Source organism: Serinus canaria, chromosome 1A, assembly GCF_022539315.1.
Source record: "Serinus canaria isolate serCan28SL12 chromosome 1A, serCan2020, whole genome shotgun sequence".
In the NCBI taxonomy this organism is placed as follows: Eukaryota; Metazoa; Chordata; class Aves; order Passeriformes; family Fringillidae; genus Serinus; species Serinus canaria.
Window position 1 is genome coordinate 43974266 of NC_066314.1, and position 27597 is coordinate 44001862.

Consider the following 27597-nt stretch of genomic DNA (forward strand, 5'->3'; position numbering starts at 1 on the left):
CATTAAGGAAGGACAGATGTGTGTCACCTTAGCAGCCAACAGCCACAGAGACAAAAGCAGCTGCAGAGCTCCACAGACTTGAGTGGCAGTAATAGAGCTGAGACAAGAGACTGCAGAATGGGAGTGTGATTTGTGAGTCTGCTGAAGAAGGGAAAGGGTGCTGTGGTCCTCCTCAGCATGTTGTGAAGAGAAGACGTCCTGTCTAAGAGCTGCACAGGTTGTGGCTGCAGTAGGTGCTTGTGGAGTGCAGCTCTCCAGCCCTGCTGCCTGGAGCACACATCCTGCCAGACACAACTGGAGTGGGCAGTGCTGGGGGCTGGGGGCTGGCTTAGAGTAGAACACTGGCTATGAGAGCTGTGGGAAGGACACCAGCCTGTCAGGATAGATCCTACAGAGAAATACCACCCTGTTTCATGCTGGAAGTCATCCCTGGAGCTATCCATGTGTTCCTTTAATATTGGCATATGTAAGTTTCCATAAAGAGTGAAAAATCATTTTGGATGTACTTGTGCAGGTGTTTCATTGCTTAAACCAGACCTTTCTGGCAGTGTGGTGGCTTCACAGCTCTGCTGAAGTTCCTGCAGTCCCATTGGGAAAGGGAAAAGAGCTTTTTAAGCTAAAATCAGTACTATCACAAGGATAAATGAGTACTTTAAAATTGGCAATGAGCCTTGGAAACCTCAGAAACACTAGATGTGTTCTGAGTAGTGGCAGGAATGAGAGGCAAAGAAGCCTCTCCCCTGGTTTGTGATGCAGCACATCCTGATTGTCACAGTGCTGTCAGTACTGGAGGAGGAACAGCTGTGACTGTCACCTTGGTATCTAAGTCAATTCCTTGCCTGCAGTGGGTTGGCACTGATCTGAAAGCTGCTCTTCCTCATGAGGAAGTGGGACTTGGAGGTGAGTTTGTCTTGTATTATCTGAGCACTGGATCAGCAGATAGGGCCACCACTATGGCAACTCACCAAGCCTCAGCTTTTCAGAGTGACTGGGAAGACCAAGCCTGTGCTGAACCCCTTCTGTGTGCAGAGATGCCTGTGACTGTTCCTCAATTAAACAGGTGTATCTGTAGAAGCATGTCTGGAGTTGTACAGCCAGAGTGCTTACTTCCTTTCCTGAGGGTAAAGCAAATGTCTTGGCCTTGCAGAGCTACCTCCTGTAATTCATAGCATTTCCTCTGATTCCCTTACTGCAGGCTGAGAATTCATCAATGTAGGTTGAAATTATCACCAGTGGTTGTTGGTGAAATGCTGATTTTTGTGCTAGGAAGAATCTTCACACAAGGAAAGTCCTGTAGCAGTTTAAAATTAGTAGAAACCTTTTTAAGAAAAATAAAAACCAAACAACAAGCCAAAGCACAAAAGAAGCAAGGGAGCATCTTCGGTGGAAGAACCCATGCTGATAAAGTCAGACAGCAACTTAAACATTTGCTTAACTTAGATCCTTGTCCTAAATGATGTGGAAAGAATTGCAGGGCAGGTGAAGAAAAGGTGTTCTGAATATATCAGAGTAATTTGAGCTTGTTCTTTGTATGGAGTAAGCCCCATGAATACAGATTTTTTTTTCATCTCTGGAGGAAGTCCAAAAGGCAAAAGAACTGGAAACATTCACTTAAGTGTAATTTTACATGTTAAATACAAGGTACATAAAGTAACTAAAAAGAAAAATTGCCTTCATGTGATTAGGTTGTTCCGATTGTTTATAGGATAATAGAAATTAGAGATAAAGTAACAGGACAGTCAGGAAAAGACTATGCCCTGCAAAACCACTTATTTAATATGCTGAAAAGGTGGTCAAAAAGAGCCTAGAAATAGTGAGGCATGACACATACCACATGTAGCTTTGAGCTTACTTTTGTGTTTCTCATTTGGGTATTAGGTTTTTTGCTGTTTGTTTTTTACTTGGAAACTTTCCCATTCCTTGGAGTATGCAAAAAAAGAGTACACAACCTGCCTGAGAAGATGCTAAATCCTTATCATTGCTGAGAGAAAATGCTGCAAGCTCCAGTTCTGTATTGTGCAGCTGACAGACTGCAAAGAAGGACAAGCTTTGGCCATAAGCCCAGATGCTGGAGTTGTACCAGGTGCCCACATCCCACACAGGTGCACACAAGCTCTTCTTTTCTTTAGCTGCAGTTTGTGTGAAAAGAAAACTAAGGCACAGAGGTTGGCAAGGTTGCACTGTGCTCAGGGAGAGGCAAACTGTCCCCTGAGGCAAACTGAGGTGTCCCCCCAAAAGGTCTCCCCCTCCCCAGGCCGTTATGCAGTTTGCCAAAGACAGATCTGGGAACAGAGGATACAGAAAGCTCATCTGATCAAATGCAATGTTTTCATGGTTTGAGAGATACAAGATTCTTCTACACAATAATTAAAAAAAAAAAAGCAGATTTCACTTTTACTTAAGCAAAACTATGCAAGAAGTATTTGTAAATGTGATGTTAGCTCAATCCAACGTGAGGGAAGTCAAAGGCCTGTAACAGATTTGCAATTTAGTTTGGATCTATTCCACATTTGCAAGTCACTTTCATTCAAGTGATGCATTTTCTGTGTTTGATCCTGAGGGTTTACTGACCTCTGCTGCTTTTAGTAAACAGGGAAATAGCACTCAGAAAATGTCACAAGGAATTAACTTGTGTTAAGGCATGCATAGTGTCCCCTTTTGGGACACTTCATCATGCTATGTGTATTATTGGAAAGGTCTAGTTAGTGGATGAAAAAAGCTAATCTACAAATTTAAGGACAATGGAGCCAATATTTGATTTGAGACTTATCTCTAAATTTGGGCTTTTTGTTTTTAATGACAAGTTGTTTATAAGAACAGACTTTCTAATGTAGCTCACACAGTGAAAATATGTCCTAGAGGAATAAGCATATCATATTCTCATGTAAAGCATCAGCAAGAAGAGATGAAATCCCTTAAATCAATAACCTGATACTCAACTTTTTAATCTCTACTTTTCCTGAGATTTTTTTTCTCCCATTGAAAATGCCACATTTAAAAATTATTTTCAAAAAGTACTTTCACTGGCACTTTAGGGTGATTTAAAAGTTCTAAATTTAAGAAATTTTTGCAGGGTTCCTTCAGCATCCTATAGCCCTCTGTTTACATCCAGTGAACTCTGCCAACATTTTAAAAATCCAGCTGAGTATTTAGAATCTGTACTGTTTGAATCAAACTCTAGAATTTCCTGAGGATGCAACCTAAAAGCCATTCCTGCACTTACCTTTCTGGGCAGGATTCTTAAAAATGGATGAGGCACAGTATGACAGAAACCTGACTGCAGTGGATTGACCTTTTTTCATATGCTGATGTATTACAGAGAAAATTCTTCACCAGAAAAGAACCAGGGCATATAGAAATACGCAAGCACATCTGTAAGTTCTCTGCAAAAAGAATTTAAGTCTTAAGTCTTTAAGTCTCCTAGCTTATGAAGCATAAAATCTTCACTGATTCTCAGGTTTTAAATCAGGATCTGACCTTGAATCTCAGAGAAGCCTAGAGCACAAAACTGATTTTCTCCTTTAAAGTGTAACAACACAGCTCACAGGTGTGTTGATCTTTCCTTTTTTCCCCCCTCCACTGCAGCATGCTGTGTTTCATTCTTGACACAACAGCTCTCAGCCCACAGGCACTGCTTAGGCATCCCCCACAATGGGATGTCCTTCTGTGCTTGTTATGATGCTGTTGCCAGGTTCCTCTTTGATTTCTGCTTTCAAGCATATTGTGAAACTGCTGGGGAGCGCCACAGTCAGCAGCAGGAACTCCTGAGAGTGGTAAAGCACCCTCTGCCAGCTCTCCTGTCCATCTTCTGCATGCCTAAGTGGGAGTTCAGGAGGAAGACAAAGGTTGTATCACGGTGCAGTATTACCCCGGTGGAGAAGCATCACAAGGTAACACCCAACTTTACTGTAGTTTTACTCACTTTTCAGGTTTGATATTAAATACAAATTACTGGGCTTTCGATGCAAATCTTGCCTCTTATGGAAACAAGACTTCACTAGAAGGGTGCATTCAAAGAGCCAACATAACCAACTGTTTCTGCTGAACAGGAATATGTATATGCACATAGGTCTGTTACAAACATTGCCACCCCAGGAGAAGTGTTTGAGGAACCACTTGTTTAGAAAGACACTCTATTTTCCAGCTGGGAAATACTGGATTCCTTAAGACGCTGTGAATATGTGAAGAGAGAAGAAAACAAAAAATCCGTGTTGGGAGCAAATATTTGCTCCCTGACTCTCCCATCCCTAGTTCTGCAGGGGGCAGCAGAATCGCACAAGCGTTTCGTTACTGGAATCGGATGAATTAACATCTGCCTGGATAAATGAATGTCTGCCTGAACGTCTGGCGCGGGGTTATGGTCCCTCGGGGGTTGTTGCCGGGATGCGGGCAGAGTGGTTTGAGCGGGCAAAATGATGGATGCTGGAGAGGTGATGGACGCCGGGCAAACAAACGCTCCCAAATCAGACGCTCCTATTTTCCCGACAAAGGGAAATCTTTAGGTGGTGCTGTGAGGACTGGGAGCTCCGGGAAGCCCCAGCTGGAAAACCCGGTGCTTGAGAGCTGGTCACGAACCAGCGCGATGCACGGATGTTGTCACGTTATCCTGGACCGAATCCAGCAGAGCATCCCGCGCCTGGAGCGGGCTGAGGCCAAGTCAGGGCAGAGCCGAGACGGGCTCCGGAGCGGGGGCCGGGCTGGTGCCGGGGCGGGCCGGGGGGCGGGAGGGGCGCTCGGCCGCACCGCCCCGGGGACTTTGAGCCCCGCGGCCCCGGCACAGGGTGGCCGCGGGCATGGCGGGCCGGCAGAGACAGCGGCTGCTGCTGGAGAACGCCGAGCAGCTGGTGCTGGTCTGCGGCCGGCGAGAGCCGTACCTGCGGCGGGACGGCGCCGCCAGCCTGGCCGTGCTGCGGGCCGCCAGCCTGGTGGTGGGGCTGTGAGTGCGGGCACGGCGGGCTGCGCCTCGGCGCGGCTGCGATCGGGGGGCAGGGTGGAAGGCATCCCCCAAGCGCAGTCCAGGCTTCCCGGTGCCATCCTCGAACTCCATGGGAGAACAGTCCCAAAGGGCTGCGGCTCCCCGGGGCGCGATCCAGGTCCTGGCGAAGGCAGTTGGGTTTGAGTGAGGGGACGAGTGCCCTGCGGATAGATGCTGTGTGCTCGCTGATCCGCAGGAGGGAAACAATGGTACCTAGCAGGAATTAGAGCAGAACGGTACCAAGGTATCGTCCAGAGGGATCTAAGGACAGGATAAGCGTTATGGCAAACAGCTTGAAACACGTGGCATCACCCCAGTGTTTGCTGTGTATCTCTAATATGAGCGAACCACCTCCACATCTGCATCTTCAGTCCTCCTGAAGGTCCTGCCCCTATTGTTCCAGGAGCTCTGTTGTCGAGAGCTTGACTTTTGAACACTCACACGTTCTTTGGTCACTGTCTGTGTTTTGCAGGGATGGTTGTATCAAAGCTGTGGGCCAGGCAGAGGTTATCCGCAATGAGTTTTCAGAAGCAACATTTGAAAGGATAATTGACTGCTCTGGAAAGTGCGTGTTGCCAGGTAGGTGTATTTTTGTGATACAAAGGAACTCCACTGCCAGTGGGTCAAGGAACATAATCCTGGTTCTCTGCTCAGCCCTGGTGAGACACATCTGGGGTGCTGTGTCCACTTCTGGGCTCCACAGTATGAGAGAGACATGGAGCTGCTGGAGTAGGTCCAGTGGAGGGCTACAAAGATCATGAAGGGTTTGAAGTGTGTCTATTATGAGGAGAGACTGAGAGAGTTTGGTGTTTTCAGCCTCAAGGACAGACGACTGAAAGGGGACCTCATCAAAATCTGTAAGTATCTGAAGTGGGGGACACCCAGAGAAGGTTTCCAGGCTCTGCTCAGTGGTGCCAAGCAATAGGACAGGAGGCAATGGGCAGTTCCCCTTGAACACGAGGAAATACTTTATTGTGCACTGGAACAGGCTGCCCAGAGAGGCAGTGAGTCTCCCTCACTAGAGATATTCAAGGGCTCTTTTGGGCTTCATGGTGGAGCTCTGTCTCCTCTTGTTTTGCCTGTAGATCTGTTCCTCTGTATCTAGATCACAACAGGAATGTAGCTGGCTCACAGAGTGACTCTTCAGATTCACTGCTCTTTTCTGTGCTCTCTCAGCCCATTAGCCATTCGGCCACAGAGCTCAGTCTGTTCATCCTGCCCACAGCTGTTTGGAGACAAAAGGGATTTAAGTCACAATTCTGCAACTTTGCCTGATAAAAAATCTCCAAAAGATGGGCAAGTCTATGGCATGTTAAACTCTCCAAATGGTGTTAGTACATGAGCTGTCAGACCTGTGTTTCTTTTACAGTGGCCTTGCCACTCAGCACTGTCAGTTTCAGAGCTTGTAGAGAAGGCTCCCACTCTAACAAGTGTTGCCAGAGGAAGTCTAGTGTGCTAAACCCAGCCTAAGCAGTTTGCCTTTTTTTTAAAGAGTACAGGCTTAAAGTCGAATGAACACTTTCAAAGTTTGCTATTTATCCTTTCTTCCACAGTTTGAAAACTTTATCAAAATACCATGGCACACTCAGCAACTGATGCATTTACCTATTGGAGATATTTTGCCTAAGGTGTCAGATATAAAAAATAAAAAGAAAGAAAATTAATAGCCTCTGAAGAAAATCCTAGATATTTGGCTGATTGGATTTTTTTTTCTCTAACCAATAGAGACTTTTTAGGGGAGCTTCTGCTGTCTATTTAAATTGCTTGCATGTTCATAACATTTTCTCTTACACAGTGAAGTAACTCAAGTGTACATTTACTTTGTTTTCTTTAGGCCTGGTAGATGCACATACACATCCAGTGTGGGCTGGTGATAGGGTTCATGAGTTTGCAATGAAGGTAACAGCATAAAATTACACAGACGGATTTTTCTTCCTCCTTATTTTTTTTTCTTTTTTTCTTTTTTTTAATGTAGAACTGTTTCTACTTCCTAGTGGCTCTCATCTTTCTTTTATAGAAAAATACATAATTTCTGTCAGATAATCTACCTGAGGGAGGAGGGATGATTTTTGAATACTGATAGGCTGAGAGAGGAGTGTACCTCCATGCTTCGCAGCCACCCTTGATATATTTTTGCATTAATTGAAGCAATACAGGAGTGTCACCTTCTATTACTGTCTAAGTCTTGATTTTTTTCCTTCCTTTTTCTTTTCCACATAAATGAATTTTGAGCTAGAAATCGGCTTTCCTCTTGGACTCAGGGGAAAGCAAATCTTCACAGTAATTCTCTTTATGCCACTTCTTACAACCTTTCTTCACTTAAGTGGAAGGGAGAGAGAAGAAAATGGGGAGGGGGAGGAAGAATTAATGGGGATTTTTTTCTCCTCTCTGTCTCTCTCACTGCAAAGAAACCTCAAGGCACTTTGCAGTATCTCTTGAAAGGAAAACACACTTGCTCATGTTTGGGTGGGTGGTTTTTGTTTTCTTTTGTTTACCCCCAAGCTGGCAGGTGCATCCTACATGGAGATCCACCAGGCTGGGGGAGGGATCCACTTCACCGTGGAGCACACTCGGAAGGCCACGGAGGACGAGCTGCTGGCCACGCTGGAGCAGCGCCTGGGCCGCATGCTGCGAGCAGGATCCACGCTGGTGGAGTGCAAGAGTGGCTACGGCCTGGACCTGGACATGGAGCTCAAAATGCTGCGGGCCATCGAGCGCGCGCGGGGATCCTCGGCCATCGGCATCTCCTCAACCTACTGCGGGGCTCACGCCGTGCCCAAGTAACGCCCTGCTCTTTCTCTTCTGCAGTACTGCTGCTTTGCTTAGGAGACTGGTTTCTTCTGCCTCACTCCTAAAACACAGCGTGCTTGAAAAAAAGCAGTCAATATTCATAGGGAGCTCTCCTAAATTTCAGGGCAACGTTATTTAGGGACTTCTAAATGCCAGCAGTGGCTTCGCTCAGAACCCCTGCCCCCAGCTGATGCTCACACTGAACATAACACAGAAAGTTCTCCTTCTTGCATTTGCTGCTATCCTTCAAGCTTGGTCACTGCCATGAGATTTTATTTTGGCTAAATAACAACAGAAAACACCATATTTAATCTTTATATAGCTCCATAAACAAAGTTTAATTATCTTCCATGCAATGAAGACTTGCATACATCTTATATATGTATAAGTCTATATACATCTATATGTATATAGACTTATACATATATAAGATGTATAAGTCTTCATCTTATACATGAAGACTTATACATCTTATATATGAGATGAAGATTAAACTGGTTTTAATTAATTATTCTGATGGCTCGATATCATAAAAATCCTTTCTCACTTCTGATTTTGATTTTGCAGTGATGAAATTACCATCTTCATGTTAGCCGATTTCAGCGTATGAAGGAACTAATGAGGAGTTTTAGCTGGATATTTTGACATGCTAAGTGGTAGGCTGCTGCAAGACAAGGCATGTGAGATGGAGGCAGGCTTATTGTGTGACAGTATTCAAGAGATGTTTGTTAAAAGAAAAAAAACATACTCAAAAAAAAAAATCCTCATCTTTTCTAACATTCAAGAAAACGTGACCCAGAAAATATTTTTTGCAATCTAATTATTGTGTTTTTGAAGTAGGATGGTAAATGATCTTTTGTCAATCTAACTATGGAAAATGAATCCTGTATCATCTTCAGTAACTGGGAGATGGTTAAGAATAATGTAACTAAAATCAGCTGAAGGCAGCAACTTCTTCTTTCAGGAAGTTCTACTAAAATTTAGAGGACTTAATGGTAAAATAAATGAGACCTTTCACCCCAAACTATAGATATAGATAGATAGATAGATATAGATATAGATATAGATATAGATATAGATATAGATATAGATATAGATATAGATATAGATATAGATATAGATTAGATATAGATAGATATTTCTTAGCCCTTCTTTTTTCCTTCTCCTATAAAGCCTTGGCAGGATCTCAGTCAAAATCCTGATAGTCTTTCCCACCAAAATGCTTTTGAGCATTTCTATAAACAAATGAAATAATTACCAGTGTTTTTACAGACATACTAACTCTCATGTGTTAGAAAGACAGGTGTGCTTTCTCATTCTGTGCACACTTCTGTCCCCACTGGTGCACATCAAGCATAACAAAAGTTAGTAGTAGTAAGGATACTGTATTTGAAGTAAGGAGAAAAGGTAGTTGGGGGTTTGAGGAAATTTCCTGAAGGAAATACTGGGTTATCTGTATTTTCTAGTTTGGGTCTTTTTAAATAATCTCTTCTCTTTTCAATCAAATGTTTGTGTCTAGACTATTTTGCTTGAATTTAATGCTACTCCTCCAACTTAGACTGGCTTGGGTTTTTATTTTGACCAGGAGGGAATCTGCAGTTCTTTCTTGGTCCCTCCAGTCATCATTTTGAATCAAACTCATGATTTGGGAAATGTCTGATTTTTAAAAATCAGTATTTTTTATTAGTAAGTGATTATTGGGCCATTTTCCAATTTATCAAGTAATTTTCAAAGTGTTTTCCTGAGCAGAAATCCTCTGCATTAAAACAACAGCAGTTTTGTTTTGCATTATGGGACATTATATCCCTCAAAAAGTGAAACCATTTTTTAGTGTTTCCCTCTGTTTTGGCTTGGCTCTGGCCCTCGTCTTTCAGCCCAAATTCCTGCAAAGGCTGCTGAGTAGAAAGAGAAAAGGCAGCTTTGAAAGAGAAAAGAAGCCTTGTCAGAGTCAGAGGCTGAGCAGCCCTGATGCCTGTTTCAGTGAGAAGGGAATGGAAGAGGGCTCTGCTTTATAACCTTGCTCATAAATTCAGGCAGAATTTGGCTTCTTGGATGGATTCCATTGCATGGCTCCCAACCCAGGCTCCTGTGGCACTCCACAGTGCCAGTGTCTGCATGCCTTACACTGCCTGGAATGAGCATTCAGGTTCTCAGGCATTTAGCTGCTGTACATCCCTTGTCCTTAGACATTAAAATTGGAAAATGCTCGCTCAACTGCATGTTTTGGGATTATTTGCTCTTCCTGAGGCATTTAGTGATCTCTCCTGAGTTATCTTTATGTAACAGAGGATTCATAAATGATTCTGACTTTGGCAAATCAAACCTTGGGAAGCCCCTCTGATTAGAAACAGTTATCTGTCCATCACACTGAATGATAGAAAAGGAGGAAAGGCAAATTAAAGATAATAACTTACACTGCATATCCCCTTTGAGCTTTGATACTTGCATTAAAATATTGTATGAATACCATTTAACGTATTTAAATGCTCACTTACATATTTTAAATAGTTATATTTTAGGATACAGTATAAAGAGGTCAGAATATATGAATAGGAAAGCAGAAAAATTTGGTTTAAAGTACCCCATATCTTTGTTAGCATCCAAGATGCCAACCTTATTAAAAACACTGAGTAATACAATCTAACATTCTTTGAATGGAAAGTAACTCATGTTGGAGAATACATGAATTGCAATGGGGCTTAATTTTTTGATTTGAATTTTTTTTTGAGGGATTCATATTTACATCATTTCCTAAGTAATTCAGTAATTGCATGTATGGCTTGAGTGTGTGCCAGACTTCAAGGATGTTACTCACAGGGATCTGTAACACTTTCTTTTTGTTAGAGGGAAAACTGCTACTGAAGCCACAGACGACATTATCAATAACCACCTTCCTAAACTGAAAGAACTCAAACTAAGTGGTGAAATAGATGTCAACAATATAGATGTGTTCTGTGAGAAGGGAGTCTTTGATCTCGAGTCTACAAGGAGAATACTTCAAGCTGGAAAAGATATAGGGTTGCAGATTAACTTCCATGGTGACGAGCTGCATCCGATGAAATCTGCTGAGGTACGTCTTTCTTAACATTCATTTTTGCTCCTGTGAGAGCCAGTCTGTGAAGGAATTGGAGCTTTCAAATTGAGGTTGTCTTTTCTAAGACTTTATGAAATAGACCATCTGATAGGAACAGATGCCAGGAAGAGCAGTCCATGTGCAGCTTTGGAGGTAAGGACATGGGAGGAAGCCTTGACCTCTGGGACTAACATGCACTGGCTAACCAAACATTGACTTTGCTTATCTTCCACATGGGATTCAGATTGGGAAGGTGGATATCCATGCACCCAAGAATGACAAAAACATGGTTTCTATGCAACTTGAAAAAATTTTTTTTGTGTAATGTCCTGTTAGAAGCAACAAGCCAAATGGCAGTAAACATACTCAGCGGTCTCATTACTCAGATATCAGTTTATCAGAGCACTCTCAGAGAGGTGGTTTAGTCAAGACTAGGTTCCCAAATATCTTGATAAAGAAAGTCCCTTTGACACCATGTTTCACCATCATTTAAATATTGCTTCCTTTCTGTGGGGCCTGCCCAAGCTGTATATTAAAAAAAACCCAACAAAACCAAACCAAAAAACTTGGTTGATCATAAAAGCCTATTTGACTTTCCCATTAAAGGCAGCATTCAGTTTTGTAAACTATTTTCTGATGGATCCTTTATGAACAGGAGTTGATAATGTTTTTATCCATGGCTCTCACACAATTTTTTTGTGTTAGGCTGTTAAAAACACCACTGAAGGTGTGCTTCTGCTCCCTGGGTGGATAAAGTGATCAACTTTTCCTGCAGTAAATTAACAAATATTTTGTCTCTGTAGTCTGATTGACCTTTCAAGCATTCTTTGCTATTTCTCTTCTGGTATATTTGGCATTAATAGTGAATTGTCTCTTCCAGTTGTTTAGGAACAACTTTTTAAACTGAATTAATTGAGAATAGTGAGTAATTCTTGAAAATTTCCTTAGCTTGGAGCTGAACTGGGAGCCCGGGCCATCAGCCACCTGGAAGAAGTTAGTGATGAAGGTATTGTGGCAATGGCAAGGGCTAAGTGTGCTGCTGTCCTGCTGCCAACAACAGCCTACATGCTAAGGTAAGGCCACTAGATTGAAGGGAAACTTCTGTAACTGCAAATCCACGTGTGGGGTTTGAGGGGCTTTTAATCTAAAAGCAGAAGTGTCTGTCTATGCCTTAAGGATCTGTCTGGGTCAGTGGAGGCAATCACATGCACAGAGAGCTGAATGAGCTTCCCTCCTTATGTCTTATTTCTGCTGGAAATCCTCAAAACTCTGTGAGATTGCTGAGAAGTCTCAGTAGATTCGGAGTGGCTTTACAGCAACTATGGCTAAAACTTCCTAGAGTGTGTGTTTCCAAGTGCCCTCCCTGCAAACACCTACACAGATTAATCCAGGGGCTGAACAATTTTGAAATGGCTATTCCAGATGTTGAAGTTATTGGAAACATCTCTTGCATTATAATTGCTAAGTGAAAAGATCTCTAATGTATGCAGACTAAACTCACAGACTCAAAAATCGGGAAGGGACCATTGCATTACATGTGCCACTGGGATATTTTGGAGCCTGTCTTTGAAGCTATAAGAACTAGAAAACAAGTATTTTTCAGAAGTTAAGATTTTTATCTTGTAAATTCTTCAGTGGCTGAGATCTGGATACATACCAGAACTTCAGTGGTCTGGAGCCTGATGGTTGACACTGGCTGGTGCCACATGCAGTTACTGCAAAAGCTATGGCTCACACTTCCCATTTATGGTTTCCATAGGATGACAGGTAGAGATGCAAGAGGAGAATTTGGGCTTTTATCTCCATAAGGATCAGTGTAACTGAATGCATGAATGTAGCCAAACTGAGAGATGACTTTTTCCCTTGTAAATCATTCTCTGATAACTAAGCAAATTGTACTGATAAGTTTATTTTTCCCACTAGACTGAAGCAACCTCGAGCTAGAAAAATGTTGGAAGAAGGTGTTATAGTTGCTCTTGGCAGTGACTTTAATCCTAATGCATACTGTTATTCAATGGTAAGATAATCCTAATGCTGAAACCATAGAATTATGAAATTTCTTACTAGTACAATTTGTGTGTAGGTCTTGCACACTTCAAAGTGGTTTCATGTGCACTTGCGGAGAGCTGCCTGCCCCATGCAGACAGCTGTCTGTGTTTGTTTCTGTGTACTGGTAGTTTTTGCCAGAAATTCTTGAAACCAGAATGGGTTCCATCCTTCATATGCCCTGAGAGGCCTTTTCAAAATGCTCTCAAAGCAACTGATTTTAAAGTTCTCGTTTTGGATTTGGCAAAATTTATGTTGTGCAAAATTTATGTTGTACAAAACAGCTCCTTCCGTTGTGCAAGGAAAAAGGAGAGGGCTTAGGGATTTGAAGCTTTGTGATCCTGGTAACTCCCATTGTCCCCTTCCTTGCCTGCCAGCCTATGGTGATGCACCTGGCCTGTGTAAACATGAAGATGTCAATGAATGAAGCACTGGCAGCTGCCACCATTAATGCAGCTTATGCTCTGGGCAAATCAGACTCACATGGCTCCTTGGAGGTCGGCAAGCAGGGGGATCTTCTTATCATAAACTCATCAAGGTTTGTTCTTCCCCTGGCATTTGAAATGTGCTTTAACCTTAGTTATCTTCACTGAATAAAGGGGCACTGGTGGCATTTCATTTCCTTAATTACTCCAATGGAAAAGAAAGCCTTAGACTTTTGGGGCTGTTAGTACCAGTAACCCGTGCCTAACTACAAATTACCTAGAGATAATATGTGTTTATTTTGTGGAATAAATTCTCCACTGATAGACTCACTGTATTCATGCAGCAAGAGACAACATGCAGACATGGAATAGTGTTTTCCCATTTTCAAGCAAATGTTATAAAATTGCTGGGTATGCTGGGCATATGACCTGCTCTTATGCAAGTTTATGTATTCTTAAACATCTTGTCTTTTTAGGTGGGAGCACTTGATTTACCAGTTTGGTGGACATGAAGCATTGATCAACTACGTTATAGTTAAGGGAAAAGTCATCTATGAAAATGAGAGGTGTGAGGCAATGAGCAGTTACTGAGAGAAGGCAGTAGTTTAGTGAGCTACTAAAATCAAATTAGGATGGAGTATTTCAAAGCAACAGACAAATCAGATTTTTATTTTCTGGTAAATTGTTTGCCTGCTCACCTTACTCTTATTCAAATAAACCTTACCAAGCATTACCCATTTGGTGCATCTCCATGTCCATTGTCCTTCTCTCCAGCACAATAAAATAATTTCTAATTGTATCCATCTTAAATAAGACAGTTTCCAAATTTGTTTTCCTATAAAATTAATCTATAATATTATAAAATTTGAAAATATCCCAAACAAACTGGCAATGAATAAACAGAGGCTGGATCCAGGTAAGATTTACTATGGAGTGTGTTAAGTAACCTGTGACAGAGGGCCAGGGGCTCAGGCAGGCACATTTGGGATGGCCCTTGGCTATGTAGGGAGAAGATCACATGCAGTATCATACAGATGTTCCAGAAAAGACCTAATTTTATTTATTCTAGGTTGAATCTGAAACAACATGAGATACATTTGTTAGTGGAAGTTTGAATGTGATTATGGTAAATTAAGTATGATAACTTTTACTCAAAGCTGTGTTGAAACTTAGGAGCCTAACTTTTAAAAAGTGCTCTTTCATTTATCTTTCAACTGCTGCTTTTTTTCCCCCCCCCCAGCTTGTACCATCATTTGGGAATGCAGAATGTAGGAAAAAGGATGATACAGCTCTGGAGAATTTAAGCTTTTGCAGTATTTAAGCAGAGGGTCTGGGTAGGAGGGTCTCTGAATACCCATGGACTAAGTCTTTTCTTCAAATTTTCAAATGGATGGTGGCTGCAGAAGCAAAAGGGATTTACTTGCTGAAGGTAAAGTCATGAAAGTGCACCTGACAAGCATGAAGAACTTCACATCAAAAATAGTTATTGATGGAAGCAAGTGACATAACCTGTGATACAGAGCAGAGTGCTTTAGTGAACCAGACCCTTGAGGAAGGACAATGGTCTCATTCTGATTAACAGGTATTTGAAAGCCATCACAAATGTGCATGAGCATTATTATGACCTTCTGATCTCCCTAAGCCTTGGGCACATCTGTTAAATCTGCAAGCCATCCCCTGTAGTATCTTTATGCTTTATGCTTTATTTGAGCCAGGCTAGCCAACCAAATGAGTTTTTAAAACAATGTAATAGCATTCCTGCCACCTGACGTGTTTTCCTGCAAGCAGATGTTGTACCAGATGTGGGCGTGGAACTTTGTTTTTATGAAGGTTGAAAGAACATCCCAAGTATGTGATTGCAGAGTCCATTCTGCCCAGGACAACCTTCATAAATAATGTTTATACAAGGATTTGGGAAGGCTGTCAGGGAGGGAGCACAGGCATTTCTCAAATGCAGGGTGCAGGCAGAGTGGTGCCTCTCAGCTCTGCACAGGCACAGCACAAACCCTGAGTCCACTGTGCTGCGGTGTGTGCTGGGGATCCCTTGGTCCCAGGCAGCCAAAAGCAGATGGGAGTGGGAAGCAGGGCCCAGAATCTCTTCTCTGAATGCCCAGGGCATTGCTTTGGGCATTTGGCCACCTGCAAGGTTGCCAGCAGGCACGAGCTCTCTCCTCAGGGCACATTTAACATGGCAGGTGCCAGATGCTCAAAGGCAGCCCCACAGTGGTGCTTTGGCTGCCCCTCGCAGCACAGCCAACAGCCTGGGGAGGCTTTCAGCTTGTGCTGAATGTCCCTCAGCCAGATCAGTACTGCCATGTCACCACTGCACCATGAGGTGAAACCCATGTCCTGATTTTTCCTTTGCAAAATAAAGCCTGTGCCAGAGGTCAGTGCTGTGACATAGAGCACACTCACTCATGATCCCATCTGTGGGGACAGGGCCCCTGGCAGACAGGCAGAGACCTGGGGAGCCATGGGAGTGTAGGTCTTGGTGCTATTGCCTCAGCACAGGTTCACATGCACTAGTCCTACACCTCCTCTTCCCCCTTTTCTGGCCCCTGTGTCACCTGTCCTACTTACTTCCAAATTAAGCTTTTGCTTTACATTTTCATCATCACACACATGACAGGGAAATAGATTGCTACAACCATATGTGAAGCCTCAGTTTATTGATTGCAGGTGTGAGCCCATAGCTCTTGGAAAGCTGCATTAAATGTAGTCCATCACCAGAATATAAAATATTTGCTCTGGAGCAATGATCTCCATAGCACATTCCTATACACACAGCTTTCCTGGTTTGTGAAGCACCTGCTCTAAAAATGCTCCTGTTATACAAGAGCCTACACCTCACACATGATCTGCAAAAGAGACTAAGTGAAAAGATAATCTTGCTTGTGGCAAAATGAAGGGGATTACAGCAGCTAGCCAAGGGGGGAGAAAAAAGGTAAGAATATCAAACTTGGCCTGTTTGGTATCATTGGCACAGATGGAGAGAAAACAAACAAAATGTTGACAAAACAAATACTGGTTTCATGGGGAGTCTGAATGATTTGTATTCAGAAGTTCATGGAATTCAGTCAAAACCACACTATCACGATAAAGGTGTGTTTTACACATGAGGAAAGCAGTGAGACTTTTCTTTACTATCTATTTGTGCTTCTGAGCTAGACAGTCAGCTCCTCAAGGCTGCCTGGAGAAACCACATTGAGTGTGAGTAGAACAGCCATGCTCATGTAGGGTTCTGGAAAGGATCTGCTCTCTTCCATGGGATCCCAACTCTTAGAGCTCATTCTCATGCCTGTGGTCATGACTATCATCTGCACTCATTCTCAGCGATCCCAGGGAGAAAGCTGTAGGTGAAATGGGTCTTGATTCAGGGATGTGTTCCCTCCTGTACTTTTCAATGTAAGGTTTAGCCACTTCCCACACCTGCGGAACAAGAATGGGAAACAGCAGAGTCAGAGGCAAAGAAAAGGTCAGCTAAGACATCAGTGCATGTGTTCAGGAAACCCTGAAGAAAAGTTATTGGGTGGGATATGCTATGGGAGGAGCAGAGCCAGAGAGGCAGATAGAGCAAGGCTTAGGGAAGAGCATGTGGAGGGAGTTGACAAGGGATGGGAAAGGATACAGCTCCAAGGGGACAAGGTGAAAGGATTCAAGGCAAAAACACTTTGTCCTTCCTTGTTACGAGGCTAATGCTCTGTGTGCAACAGCTGGGAGAGAGTCACTGCCACTTGCTCCAAAACTACTTGGCCATGAAGAGGATTGGGCAGCAAAACCAGCAGATGGCATGGACGAATAAAAAGGGTACAGGGGAATCCTGCACAGAAGCCAAAAGCCAGCACTCGCCTTCTGCTCCACGAGCAGCCTGTGAGCTGCTTCAATGTCTGGGGCCATGAAGCGATCCTTTATCCAGGGCCTGTAACGAGACATTGGGCAAACATTAACCCCCACTGCCAGCAGCTCTCTCCAGGCAGGCAACCCCTGGGGGACGTGTTTGTCTGCTCTTACCTCACCACGGAGCGCACAAGGTCATAGACCTTCTCCAATGGGGTGGTGGTTCTCAGAGGGCGGAGGAATTCAATGCCCTGGCAGGCGGCGAGCAGCTCGATAGCCAGAACTGGGAAGCAGAGCAGCCAAAGGGACGTTTGGCAGGTACAGCTCAAGGAGAGGTTTCCTGTCTAAAGCTGCCCCTGGCTTTTGTTCTCACTCATATCAAATGTGAAAAGCCAGTGGATCCACCTCCCCCAGAGAGCCAGCCAGTGGCAGGATCGTTTCATGGATGATGCTGGAGGCAGTAGCCAGCCCCAGCAAGCAGATGTTGGGTGCTGTTGTACAGACCTTTCAAGTGTACCTGGAACTCCGGGTCACCAGAATCTTAAATCCCTAGGAATCTCTTCCGGAATACTCAAATTAATGTTCATCATAAAGCAGAAAGCTTCTTTTGCACAGAGAAAAGAGGAGCCTGAGCTAAAACTAAAAGTTCTCCCTCTGAAGCTTGCCAGAGCTCACATGAAAACACCAGGAAAATGTCAGCGCTTTGGAAGAGAGTCTTCTGTCTGGAAAAGTTTGCATTGTATCTGCCTACCTTACACCTGATCATTATTGGTATTAGCCCCTCATTTTCACGACTCAAAGTCTGTCTGGAAATCAGAATTTTAATTTTACCTTGTTCCACATGTTCAACAACTCTCAAGGCTTTTCTTGCAGCCCATCCTCCCATGGACACGTGATCCTCTGTAGCAGCACTGGTTGAGAGAGAATCCACAGAAGAGGGGTGGCACAAGGCTTTGTTCTCAGACACTGCAAAAACCCAGCAGAATGAATGAAGGCCAGAATAGGCAGGAGACAGCAGAAGCAATGGACAACATGGAGATAAGAGCCTGCCCACCACCTTGGGTCCAACTACTGGTCCTCTTTCAAGGATGCATCTGTATTTTACCTGGACTGAGTAATTTGTAATAACCACCTTGAAAACTACCATTGCCCCTGAAAACACTAACCAACAGCATTCTTAATTGCAAATTTAACCAAACACAGAACAACAGCTCACTCCTCACTCCCTCATCTCCAGTTTGCGTTGCTGTGGCTCAAAGGCCTGGAGGAAACAGAAGCAGAAGAGCAGACAGCATAACTGAAACACAAGCCTGGTCCTGCCTGTTGCTCTAGGGCAACTCTCTGGCTCCCTTTGGTTTGGTCACAAAGATCATCCCTCCCCTGCTTTCAAGAACACAGCTAGAGATCATCATCTGGTCTGCTCATTGCAGCTGAGGCACTTTCAGAACTTCCTCTAGAAAGACAGAGGGATGCAATACAAACCCTCTCCCTCCCTCACCTCACTACAAGGGCTGCCCCCATCCCTGAGGGTGACACACTCCAGCTTTGAAAGCCAGTTGCAAGGTCTGGAGTAAATTCTCATGCTGCATCCAAAAGCAACAGGCAAATGGTGGCAGGAGAGGCCTTAGACACCATTCAATGACAATTTGAGGCTGAGAACTGCTCTTTAAAAGAGAAGAAATGCAGTCTGCATTCACAGCACTCTGGCTGCACTCAGCCTTCTCTTTGCCTTTTCTTTCTGAAGCCCAGCGGGATGCTGTGTAACGCTCTCGCCAAATTAGCGGCTTCAGAAAAGCAACAGGAGCAACAGAGAGGTGGTGACACCAATTGCAAATAGGCTGGAGTGACAGTCTAGGAGCAGAGCCCAGCTGGCACATTCGGGCAGGTGATGGCAGGTCCCAGAGGGGCTGCATGTGATTGCTGCAAACAGCTGGCAAGCACAGAGCTGCTGGAGCAGGGGCAGACAGACACATCCAGTGCTGTTGCAAAATATCTGCAAATTTATTTTTCAGATTTATCTATTAACCCTGGGAGTGAAAAACATTAGCTGGTACACAAACAACCCAGAAACTGGCAGAGTGATTTGAAAAATATTGGTGATTAAAAAAGAAGTTAAGAAGAATAAAAGGAACTCAAACTTCAGCTAAAAATTCAGATAAAATGCTGGCTGTTTTGATCAGGATGAGATGATTTTGACCCATGGACTTCTAGTGTCAGCAGAGGCAGGGCTGTAATTTTAATTTCTCACTGCAGAAATCATAAACACTCCAGAATCTGTCACTCCAGATTGCAGAAGTGTGCAGTGAAACCTGAAGCCATGCAACCAGCTGATGCCTGGAGCCATCCTAAACACTCCCCAGCCAAAGGCTTCCAGCCCTTAAACAAGGGGATGAGCATTCAGGCTCCTCTTCCAGACCCACTTCCCAAACCAGCCTCTAGACAGGGTTCATTTTGCCCATTGATTTAGTTAATTCATTTGTTTTTCTGCAGAATGCTTATCTACACATTTAACTGATACCCTCTGTTCCTGTGTTTGTAACTTTTAAAATTTACTCTGTTCTCACAGCATGTTTATCTTTATATTGGCTCATGCTTCCCTGAACCTATGAACTGTAGTATGCCAGCAGCCAGCAGGCTTCTTGTTGCCTTAGCCATGAGTACTAGAGGAAAAACTGAAGTGATGTTTAATTTCAGTGCTCCCCCAACAGCCAGCCCTGCAAACTCTGGTCTTCTGAGGGCTGTGGGCTCTGATACTGATGTGCCAAATGGAGACAGCCAGTACTGAGGGCATCAGGCCACCTTTGAGACAAGCCTTCCCACCAAAATCCACTGAGTTTGCATGCTCAGGGCACTGAACATGCCCAAGGGTTGCTGCAGAATAAAGGAAGCCTGAACTGAAATAATTGCAGCTACACCCAATGCCCATACTTTACAAGACAGCACAGACCACATGGAGAGGAGACAGAAAACAGGAGCCAGAAACCTTTGTTTCTGCTGTTAGATTGCCAGCTTGCTCTCTCTATGGCATTGCTCAGGCACTCACCCAGGGCAGCTGCTGTGCAGTGTGCAATCATGAAACCTGAGTTCAGACCTCCTTCAGTGACTAAAAATGCAGGCAGTTCACTGAGTGAGGGGTTGCAGAGCCTCTCAATTCTTCTTTCACTAATTGCAGCGAGTTCATGCACACCAATTGCTAAATAGTCCAGAGCCTACAAAAGAGGATCTCATTAAACCAGGTGAAAAAAACAAACCAGAAAAAGTTTTTTTTCCTTTCTTCTAATGCTGAATTACCTTTGCAGGATATTCACCATGAAAATTTCCTCCAGAAATGGTCTCCTCTCTTTCAGCAAACACCATCTTTAAGGAGAAGTTAAGGCCCACGTGAGTGAAATACGGTTTACATGAGTGATATCTGCCAGTAATCAGAATATCTTAACTGAAGGAGTGTTTCTGCCAATAGGCTTTTATTTGCAAGTACATTGTATTGCATCCACACTTCCACTTTTCAGGAAATGAAGACACAATCTCAGTTCTTCAAATTTGTAGGTATGATTTTGACATGTATTTTTTTCAAAATAAGCTGCATAAAGGGAGGTCTTTGATTAAGAGTGCAAAAAACCACAGCTGTGCAGATCCTAGCATAGATTTTCAGTTCCTTGACAGATTCTCTCCATGACAGTTACAATTTTAGCACTTAATTGGTCCAAATTAGAATTGGATTCATTCCAATTAGAAGAATTGTAGTAGATTCTAATTATAGAAAAAGGTGTTTAGAAGATTAGAAGCAATAATGCTTATCAGCAATTGATATGATGATACAGCATCATTATAGTGCTGACAGAATTGCAGCCCTGCATTACAGTGCTGACAGAAATCCTCCAGTGCACTCACAGGGAAAGGAAGAGAGGTTGCCACTGCAAACAGTGGCAGTTATTGACCAAAGCCAGTCATGACTTTTTTGTCTCCAGTGTGAGTAACTGTACAGAAGAAAAGAATAAAAAAGGCCAAGCAAAATTTTATACAGTAATAAAGTAAACGAAAAGATACAGGGTTGTCCGTGGCACTGTTGATTTCTGTTGTTATTATGTCCTTCACAAAAGCAATTGTATCATTTACAATTCCATGGACCTAGAACAAAAGACATCAGTGCCTGAGCTTAGTATCTGTACTCAGTTCACCTTCAGGATGCTGACTGAGCTGCAGGGATTCTCTTTCCCACTATCCCACTCAACTTTCACATATGGAAGACAGTCTTGGATTTGCTTTTAACATCAGGAGGATCACTGCCAATACTAGACACTTCAAAGATGGTATTTACTATTATTATGGCAGTTTTGCTAAACTAGTAATCTGAATATGAAATTCCTAACTTATTTGGGTTGGTTTACCTAAATGGAAGGTATTTATTCAGTGGCAGAAGTGTTATGAAGGGAGAAGGAGCCTTACAAAGACTCACAGAAAACAAAACCTCTTATTAGTTGATTAGCTTTCATTAATTCCACTGATTTAAAAGCTCCTGTTAAAATGCATAGGATTGAGCACCTCCAATATGTCTAAGATACTACATTCTGTTGGCTTCTGGAAACACCCAGTTCATGTTACTAACACCAATGCAGAAGAAAATCCCTACAAAATCTGCAAGCATGGAAACCAGCACTTTCCCTCTGCCTCTGACCTCTGGCCTCCTCCAGATCTGGACATGGCTTAGTTAGATGTTGCTTGCTGTGTACACACACGTGATCAACAAACTGCATGTCTCCATTAACACTGCTGTGAAGTAAAGAAGAGGCAAAATAAAGCCACTTCCTCTAACAGTGTCAGACCACACCTAACTGACCATATTTCTGAGGTGGAAATTTCACCATCATTTGTCTATTTTTACAGAAGGATCTGAAAGTCAGTCTTTACCTGAGGGCAGCAGCGCATTGTGTACGCGTCCTGAACTCGGTCACAGAATCTGTGGCTCTCTAGAAGACACAAGGAGGGCAAAACCCAGATATTGCTTACACAAAAACATTGTGTCCTGTTGAAGGACCCAGCCTGTCCTGGTAACCTGAGAGGGTGAAGGTTAAGATTGTTCACCTGCTATTTCTGATGGGTGATGGTCAGAATCTAGAAGGGACCTGAATCGAAAGGCCACTTCAGCCTGCCCTCGATGCGGGCGCACCGCATGGATATCTGGTAAGAGAAGTTCGACTGTCAGGCTGTGCCTCTCTTGTCAGCAGCTGTGAGCACACAGACAGGAAGGGCTCAGTACCCACCAGTGTCAAAGGCCCTCGTTGTACCCTTCAGGACTTCCAGTGTCAGGGCAGCGATGATGTCAGCTTGCCTCGCTATAGCTCCGGCTCTTTCCACCGCCTCACATCCCAGCGAGGTGATCATTTGTGTCCCGTTGATGAGGGCCAGACCCTTCAAAGGGAGAGCAGATGTCAAGTGAATTCACTGCAGCTATTCCTTGTGTCTGTGACAATTCTCCTTCTCGCATGAAGGAGTTAAAGATCTTTGCCTAGCTTTTTGGACCATCCTGAAATCATAAAATGCACAGCTTGACTGAACATTGCTACGTGCTAATGCTCATGACCCCATTAAGTCATTGCAGACACCCTTGGAGCACCAGTAGTTCCAAGCAAGTCAGATACTTGCTTCAAGTCAGGCATCTGACCTCCTGTTATGGCCAAAGGGCAGGGAGGTACCTTGAAGGTGCCTCTTAGACAGCTGCTTCAGGATGGTATAAAGTGCTTTCAAAAGAGACCTGTCAGTCTCCACTGACCACAGAGCCAGTCTGAACACCAAGCTTGGGTCTGACATTTCAAGTCAAGTAAGGTGACACTAGGTGGTGAATCCCACTCCTGACAACACTTCATCTTTATCCTTCTGAAGTTTGATTTAAAATTATTATTAATTAATGTAATGCTTTTATTGTAGCTATAAAGCAAATAGTGATTGGCTATGCTCTTTTTCATCAGCTGGCATCATTATACTTTATTACCTCTTTAGGTTTCAAGGTAATTGGTTTCAGTCCATGAGCTTCCAGAACCTGTGAAGGAGTTAAATGTCAAGGCAGTTAATGAAAAATACTTTTCAGTCACTGAAGTCACAAAATGAACTCACTAAAACTTAAATGTTTCCATGAACAGAAATATTAACAAATTTCTTAAGTGATGGGCGAAAAAGAGCTTTACATCACACACATACAACACATTTTTTTCTGCTGGGCTAAATAAAGGGCTTCCAAACTAACACCTCAGTTCCTAGTGCCAATATAAGGAGGTAGCAGGAGCACTGAAGTAAGATATATGTCACTGTCACAGCCCATTAACATCTACCATGTTCTAGATGATGGGAGAGGGCAATGGGAAAGAAGGCTGGAAACCTCTTGGGAAGGCAGTTCTGCCTACACCCTGCCTCACAGCATTTTGGCTTGGCATAAATTATTCCTTTTTAAATGATCCCGAATCCTTTCTATAGAAAATCTCTAGTGACAGGAGGAGTCCTGTTCAGTTTATTCTGTACATGTCTACTCTATAGGGCATTGTTCTCACAGGAAGTGGAGAAACAGCATAACCTGTTTCTCATTTAATCCTCTCACCCTGTCCAATAGAAGAGGTAATGCACCTCCGAAGTGTACAGCTATAACTTCTGGTCTTGAAGGCCCAGGACACACAGCTCTGCTTCCTCCTTACTCCTCTCCCTGTGTAGTCCTCAGTCTTTCTCCAGTCTATAGTGATGTACACCTATCAATCCATCAATGAGTCTGGCATTCAAATTTTCATGGATAGGAGTTGTAAGTGTAGCAGAACAAACTACCATGAAAGACTTTGGAGGGTCTGGACTTGGAGATACTTAACACAAGATCAATCTGCTGGTGTGTTGGTGGCAGAATAATGATGGATTAAAAACTAATTTCATTGTAACATTTCCATCTTGTGAAGGAGAATGATATAAAGGCTCCTTGTAACTCTAGCTAATTTATCGTAAAGGAAATATCCAAACCTGTGTATTTACTTAAAGCCACTATAAAATCAATAGAAATTTTACTTCAAAGATCTTGTCTTCAGTAAACCTCCAGGAATGCTCAGCATTTGAGAGGTGATGTTGGATTTTTTAGAAAAGTATTGATGCTCATGGAGCTGAAGATAGAGTAATAGCTCTTTCATAGTTAGTATCATATCCTCTCAATTTCTCCAGTTCATAAAGGATGTCCCTGTGGTATCTTGTATAGCAGTACTGTGGCATGATATTTCTTTAGGACTCAATATCATGATGCTTATTTATGTCTGCTCCAGGGACATGTGGGTCAGTTCTTGCATTCTCCATGGATCCACCTTCCTCAAATTAGAGGATGAGTAGCTAAAGGCAACCTAGTCCCAATTCAAACTGGTAGAGAAAATAAAAGACTTGTACATGTTACTCATCTGAGCAAAAGCTCTCTTTCTTGCAAAGCCACATGCAATTTGAAGAATGAGTCAGCAAGCTAAAAAAAACCAAACTATCAGCTGCACAAATCTTACATATTTAGCATCAGCCCAGCCACTCTTCGGGGACCACATCTTTCCCTCTCCAATTAATCCCAGAGCAAGATGAGAGAGAGGGGCCAAGTCTCCGCTGGCTCCAACTGTCCCTTTCTCTGGGATATAAGGAAGGCAGGATGCTAGAAAGAAAACAAAAATCACTCCTTTTAGAGCCTTCCCTTGATACACTCCTCAGAAAACAGAGAAGCCAGCTCACAAGTGTGGCCACAGTAATGGTGTACAATCATGGAGAATGGCACCAGCAGGGCTACTCTTGTTGCAGCTCTAGTCCTGATCTCTCACAACTACCAAGCTGAAAGACCAGCACCTGCATCTTGACCCATTGAGCTACACCCTTTAACAAAAGGGTTAAAAGGGAAAAAAAGGGAAAGGAAGATTTTCTTTAAACATCTTTTTACCATTAAACACTTCAATAACTTGCTGGAGGGTTTCTAGAGATATTCCACTGTATCCTTTGGCTAGGACATTGATTCTCAGGGCCAACAGCATGCGAGTTCTCTCTGGGGTCAAAGGTTTCCCCACACCTGAAACAGTAACAGAACCCTCTCAGTTACTCACCTGCTACCAACAAGTGCAGAAAAGGGAAACACCAAGCAATCTCTCATTACCTGCAGAATGTGAACGAACCAAGTTCACTTGAAGCTCCCTACAGAAAAAAAGAAAATATGTTAAACCTCAAAGAAAGTCTCATCAAGTTTGATTTTGCACAAAACAGAAGGAAATTCTGAAGAAGATCTCTCATTTAACCCCAACTACAGGGTCAAACTGCTCCCTCTTCTTCCTTTCCTGAAAAGAAAGGACAGGGAAGGCTGCACACACAACATACCTCAGATTACTGTTTGGGATGACAGTCCTGGCAAACTTCCCAAAACCCGTGGTGATTCCATAAACAACTGCAAGAAATGTACATTGCTGGTTAAGGAGGGAACCTGATAAAGTCTTCTAAACAATTAGTGGTTAAAAGCCAAAATATTTACCTGTCTGTTCCTTTACAATCCTTTCAATCACTTCTCGTGATTTTTTTACTTTAATTTCAGCTTCAGGTGTGAGCTAAAACATAAGTAGTTTAAATATTAGTTTATTTGTCATTATTTAGCTGTAGAAAAATAAACATGTAATTTTTAGCTGCATTTGTTCAGAATTTTTACCTTTATCTTGTAGAGTCCCTTTCCTAAATTGACCAAGTCCTCCGTTGATAAGCTGTTGCCATCTAAAGAAATATACTACACCAAAGAACCACCTTTTAGTTTGGGATATGGATACATACAAAGTTACTTAATAATCACTATAAATAAAAAATACAGTCACAACTCAGCAATGACAGGAAGCTTCTTCATAAGACAGGAACCCGGGTAACAAAAACATAATAAGCACATTGTAGTTTAGTTTCCTAGACCCAGCCAATCTAACAGCCCCTGCTTTTGTGAATGCTGCACTGGCTGAACTCTCAGCATTTTCTGGTGAGTTGCAGGATTTGTTACTGAGTTGTAAAACCATCGGTGATTCTTACCTGTTCTGGTTCTCGGTATTTGCTGTATCTGAAAGTTTTGTAAAAGAAAAAGGGCAGACAGGATTTCACAGGCAGTGACTGCTCAATTACAGCTGGCAGTGTGTTTTAAGAATGAAGGAGCTCTAAAAAATGCAGGCAAACTAGAAAACTATAAATCTGTAATTGTAAAAACTTCACAAAGCACTCAGAAAGGATACAAATGAACTCCTTCTGGCTGAGACGGTATGAAATCTGGAGACATTATATCTCCTTCTATAACTAGAAGAAATATGCAGAACAAACACATACAGGATTAAATTGCATTATTTACTTAAGTTAATTTGTTATTTATTACAATTCACAGCAATTAGAATTCTAATTTCCAGTTATCAGCCTTGAACATACTTGCATGCTTCTGGGAAAATAACAAGGAATTATGTATTTATTTAAGGTATTCCAAAGGCTAAGGCAGAACAGCTTACACTATATATGACAGCAGATACAAAAGATATATATCTTGAACCCCATACCTTCTAACTTTTATGTAGTTCTGTTCTTAAAAATTAAATATTCTTAAATTATTGGACATTATTCCATAAAAGCTTGTTTATTTACAAAATTTACAAAGGTAGACAATCTCTCAGGTGCAATTTTAGATGAATTTAGATAAAGCCACTGTTTTCTGACTCAGATGACAATGCAGTCACTCTACAATACAATACTTAAGGCTTTGCTTACCAACTTCAACAAATTCATTGTCTTCTAGGGCATCCCCCACGGTATCATCAAGATCCAGCAAGCCAAGTCCCTTGCACCTTCGAATGTAGAACTTTACTTCTTCCACTGAGGCAAATCCTCCATTGTCAGGTTTGTTCTTCATGTACCTTCTCACAGCTTCCTTTCCCAGCCACTCAATGGTGTTTGTGGAGCTTAGGCATGGCACTGCCAGCCACTCTCCTCGGACGTGCACCGTGTACCTCGGCATGCTTGCTCTCCAGAAATTGCTCCTTGAACCAAGAAGGGCTGCAGCATGCAGCAGCCTCACATTTACCAAGTGATGATGGCCTGAAGAGCTGTGCCTATCTAGAGTTCAGTGTTGCAATCAGAGAGAGGCAAAAACCCACCCTCAAAATCCTCACCTTTGTAAATAAACGAGATCAATGTGCTTGGCTGACTTGGTCCAATCAAACCAAACCCAGGGAACACACCCTTTTCACAGAAATGGCACAGCCCCCTAGCTATTGCCACAGGAATTTTTTTCCTAAGATCACATCAGGAGTATAGAAATGAAAAACCAGGAGCTGAAGCTTCTGTACCAGGAATAGATAAATCAGACTAAGATGCAGTGCAGCTGTTCTAAAAATGTAAGGGTTTAGCAAGAGTTAACAGCTATTCCCCAGGAGCAAATCACACTAACAAAAACCTAGGGA

General features: G+C 42.9%; 2 protein-coding genes across 2 annotated transcripts; one reads left to right on the forward strand and one right to left on the reverse strand.

The window, feature by feature from the left end:
• The first annotated feature begins 4763 nt into the window (after positions 1–4763).
• AMDHD1 (amidohydrolase domain containing 1) lies at positions 4764–14042 on the forward strand. The gene is made up of 9 exons (XM_009086654.4): positions 4764–4936; positions 5448–5554; positions 6810–6874; positions 7478–7755; positions 10610–10835; positions 11787–11911; positions 12762–12855; positions 13262–13422; positions 13786–14042. The coding sequence occupies exons 1-9, from the start codon at positions 4794–4796 to the stop codon at positions 13898–13900; spliced, it is 1314 nt and encodes a 437-aa protein (XP_009084902.3). The 5' UTR covers positions 4764–4793; the 3' UTR covers positions 13901–14042.
• A 1919-nt stretch (positions 14043–15961) lies between these two features.
• On the reverse strand, positions 15962–27291 carry HAL (histidine ammonia-lyase). Its single transcript, XM_009086653.4, has 20 exons — positions 26906–27291; positions 26386–26446; positions 26189–26216; positions 25827–25901; positions 25656–25728; positions 25505–25571; positions 25287–25324; positions 25077–25202; positions 24658–24797; positions 23136–23183; positions 22408–22555; positions 22229–22324; positions 22055–22113; positions 21194–21274; positions 20438–20503; positions 20190–20355; positions 17978–18112; positions 17321–17429; positions 17159–17228; positions 15962–16738 (listed from the first exon to the last, which is right to left on the reverse strand). The coding sequence occupies exons 1-20, from the start codon at positions 27150–27152 to the stop codon at positions 16589–16591; spliced, it is 1983 nt and encodes a 660-aa protein (XP_009084901.2). The 5' UTR covers positions 27153–27291; the 3' UTR covers positions 15962–16588.
• Between the last annotated feature and the right edge of the window lie 306 nt (positions 27292–27597).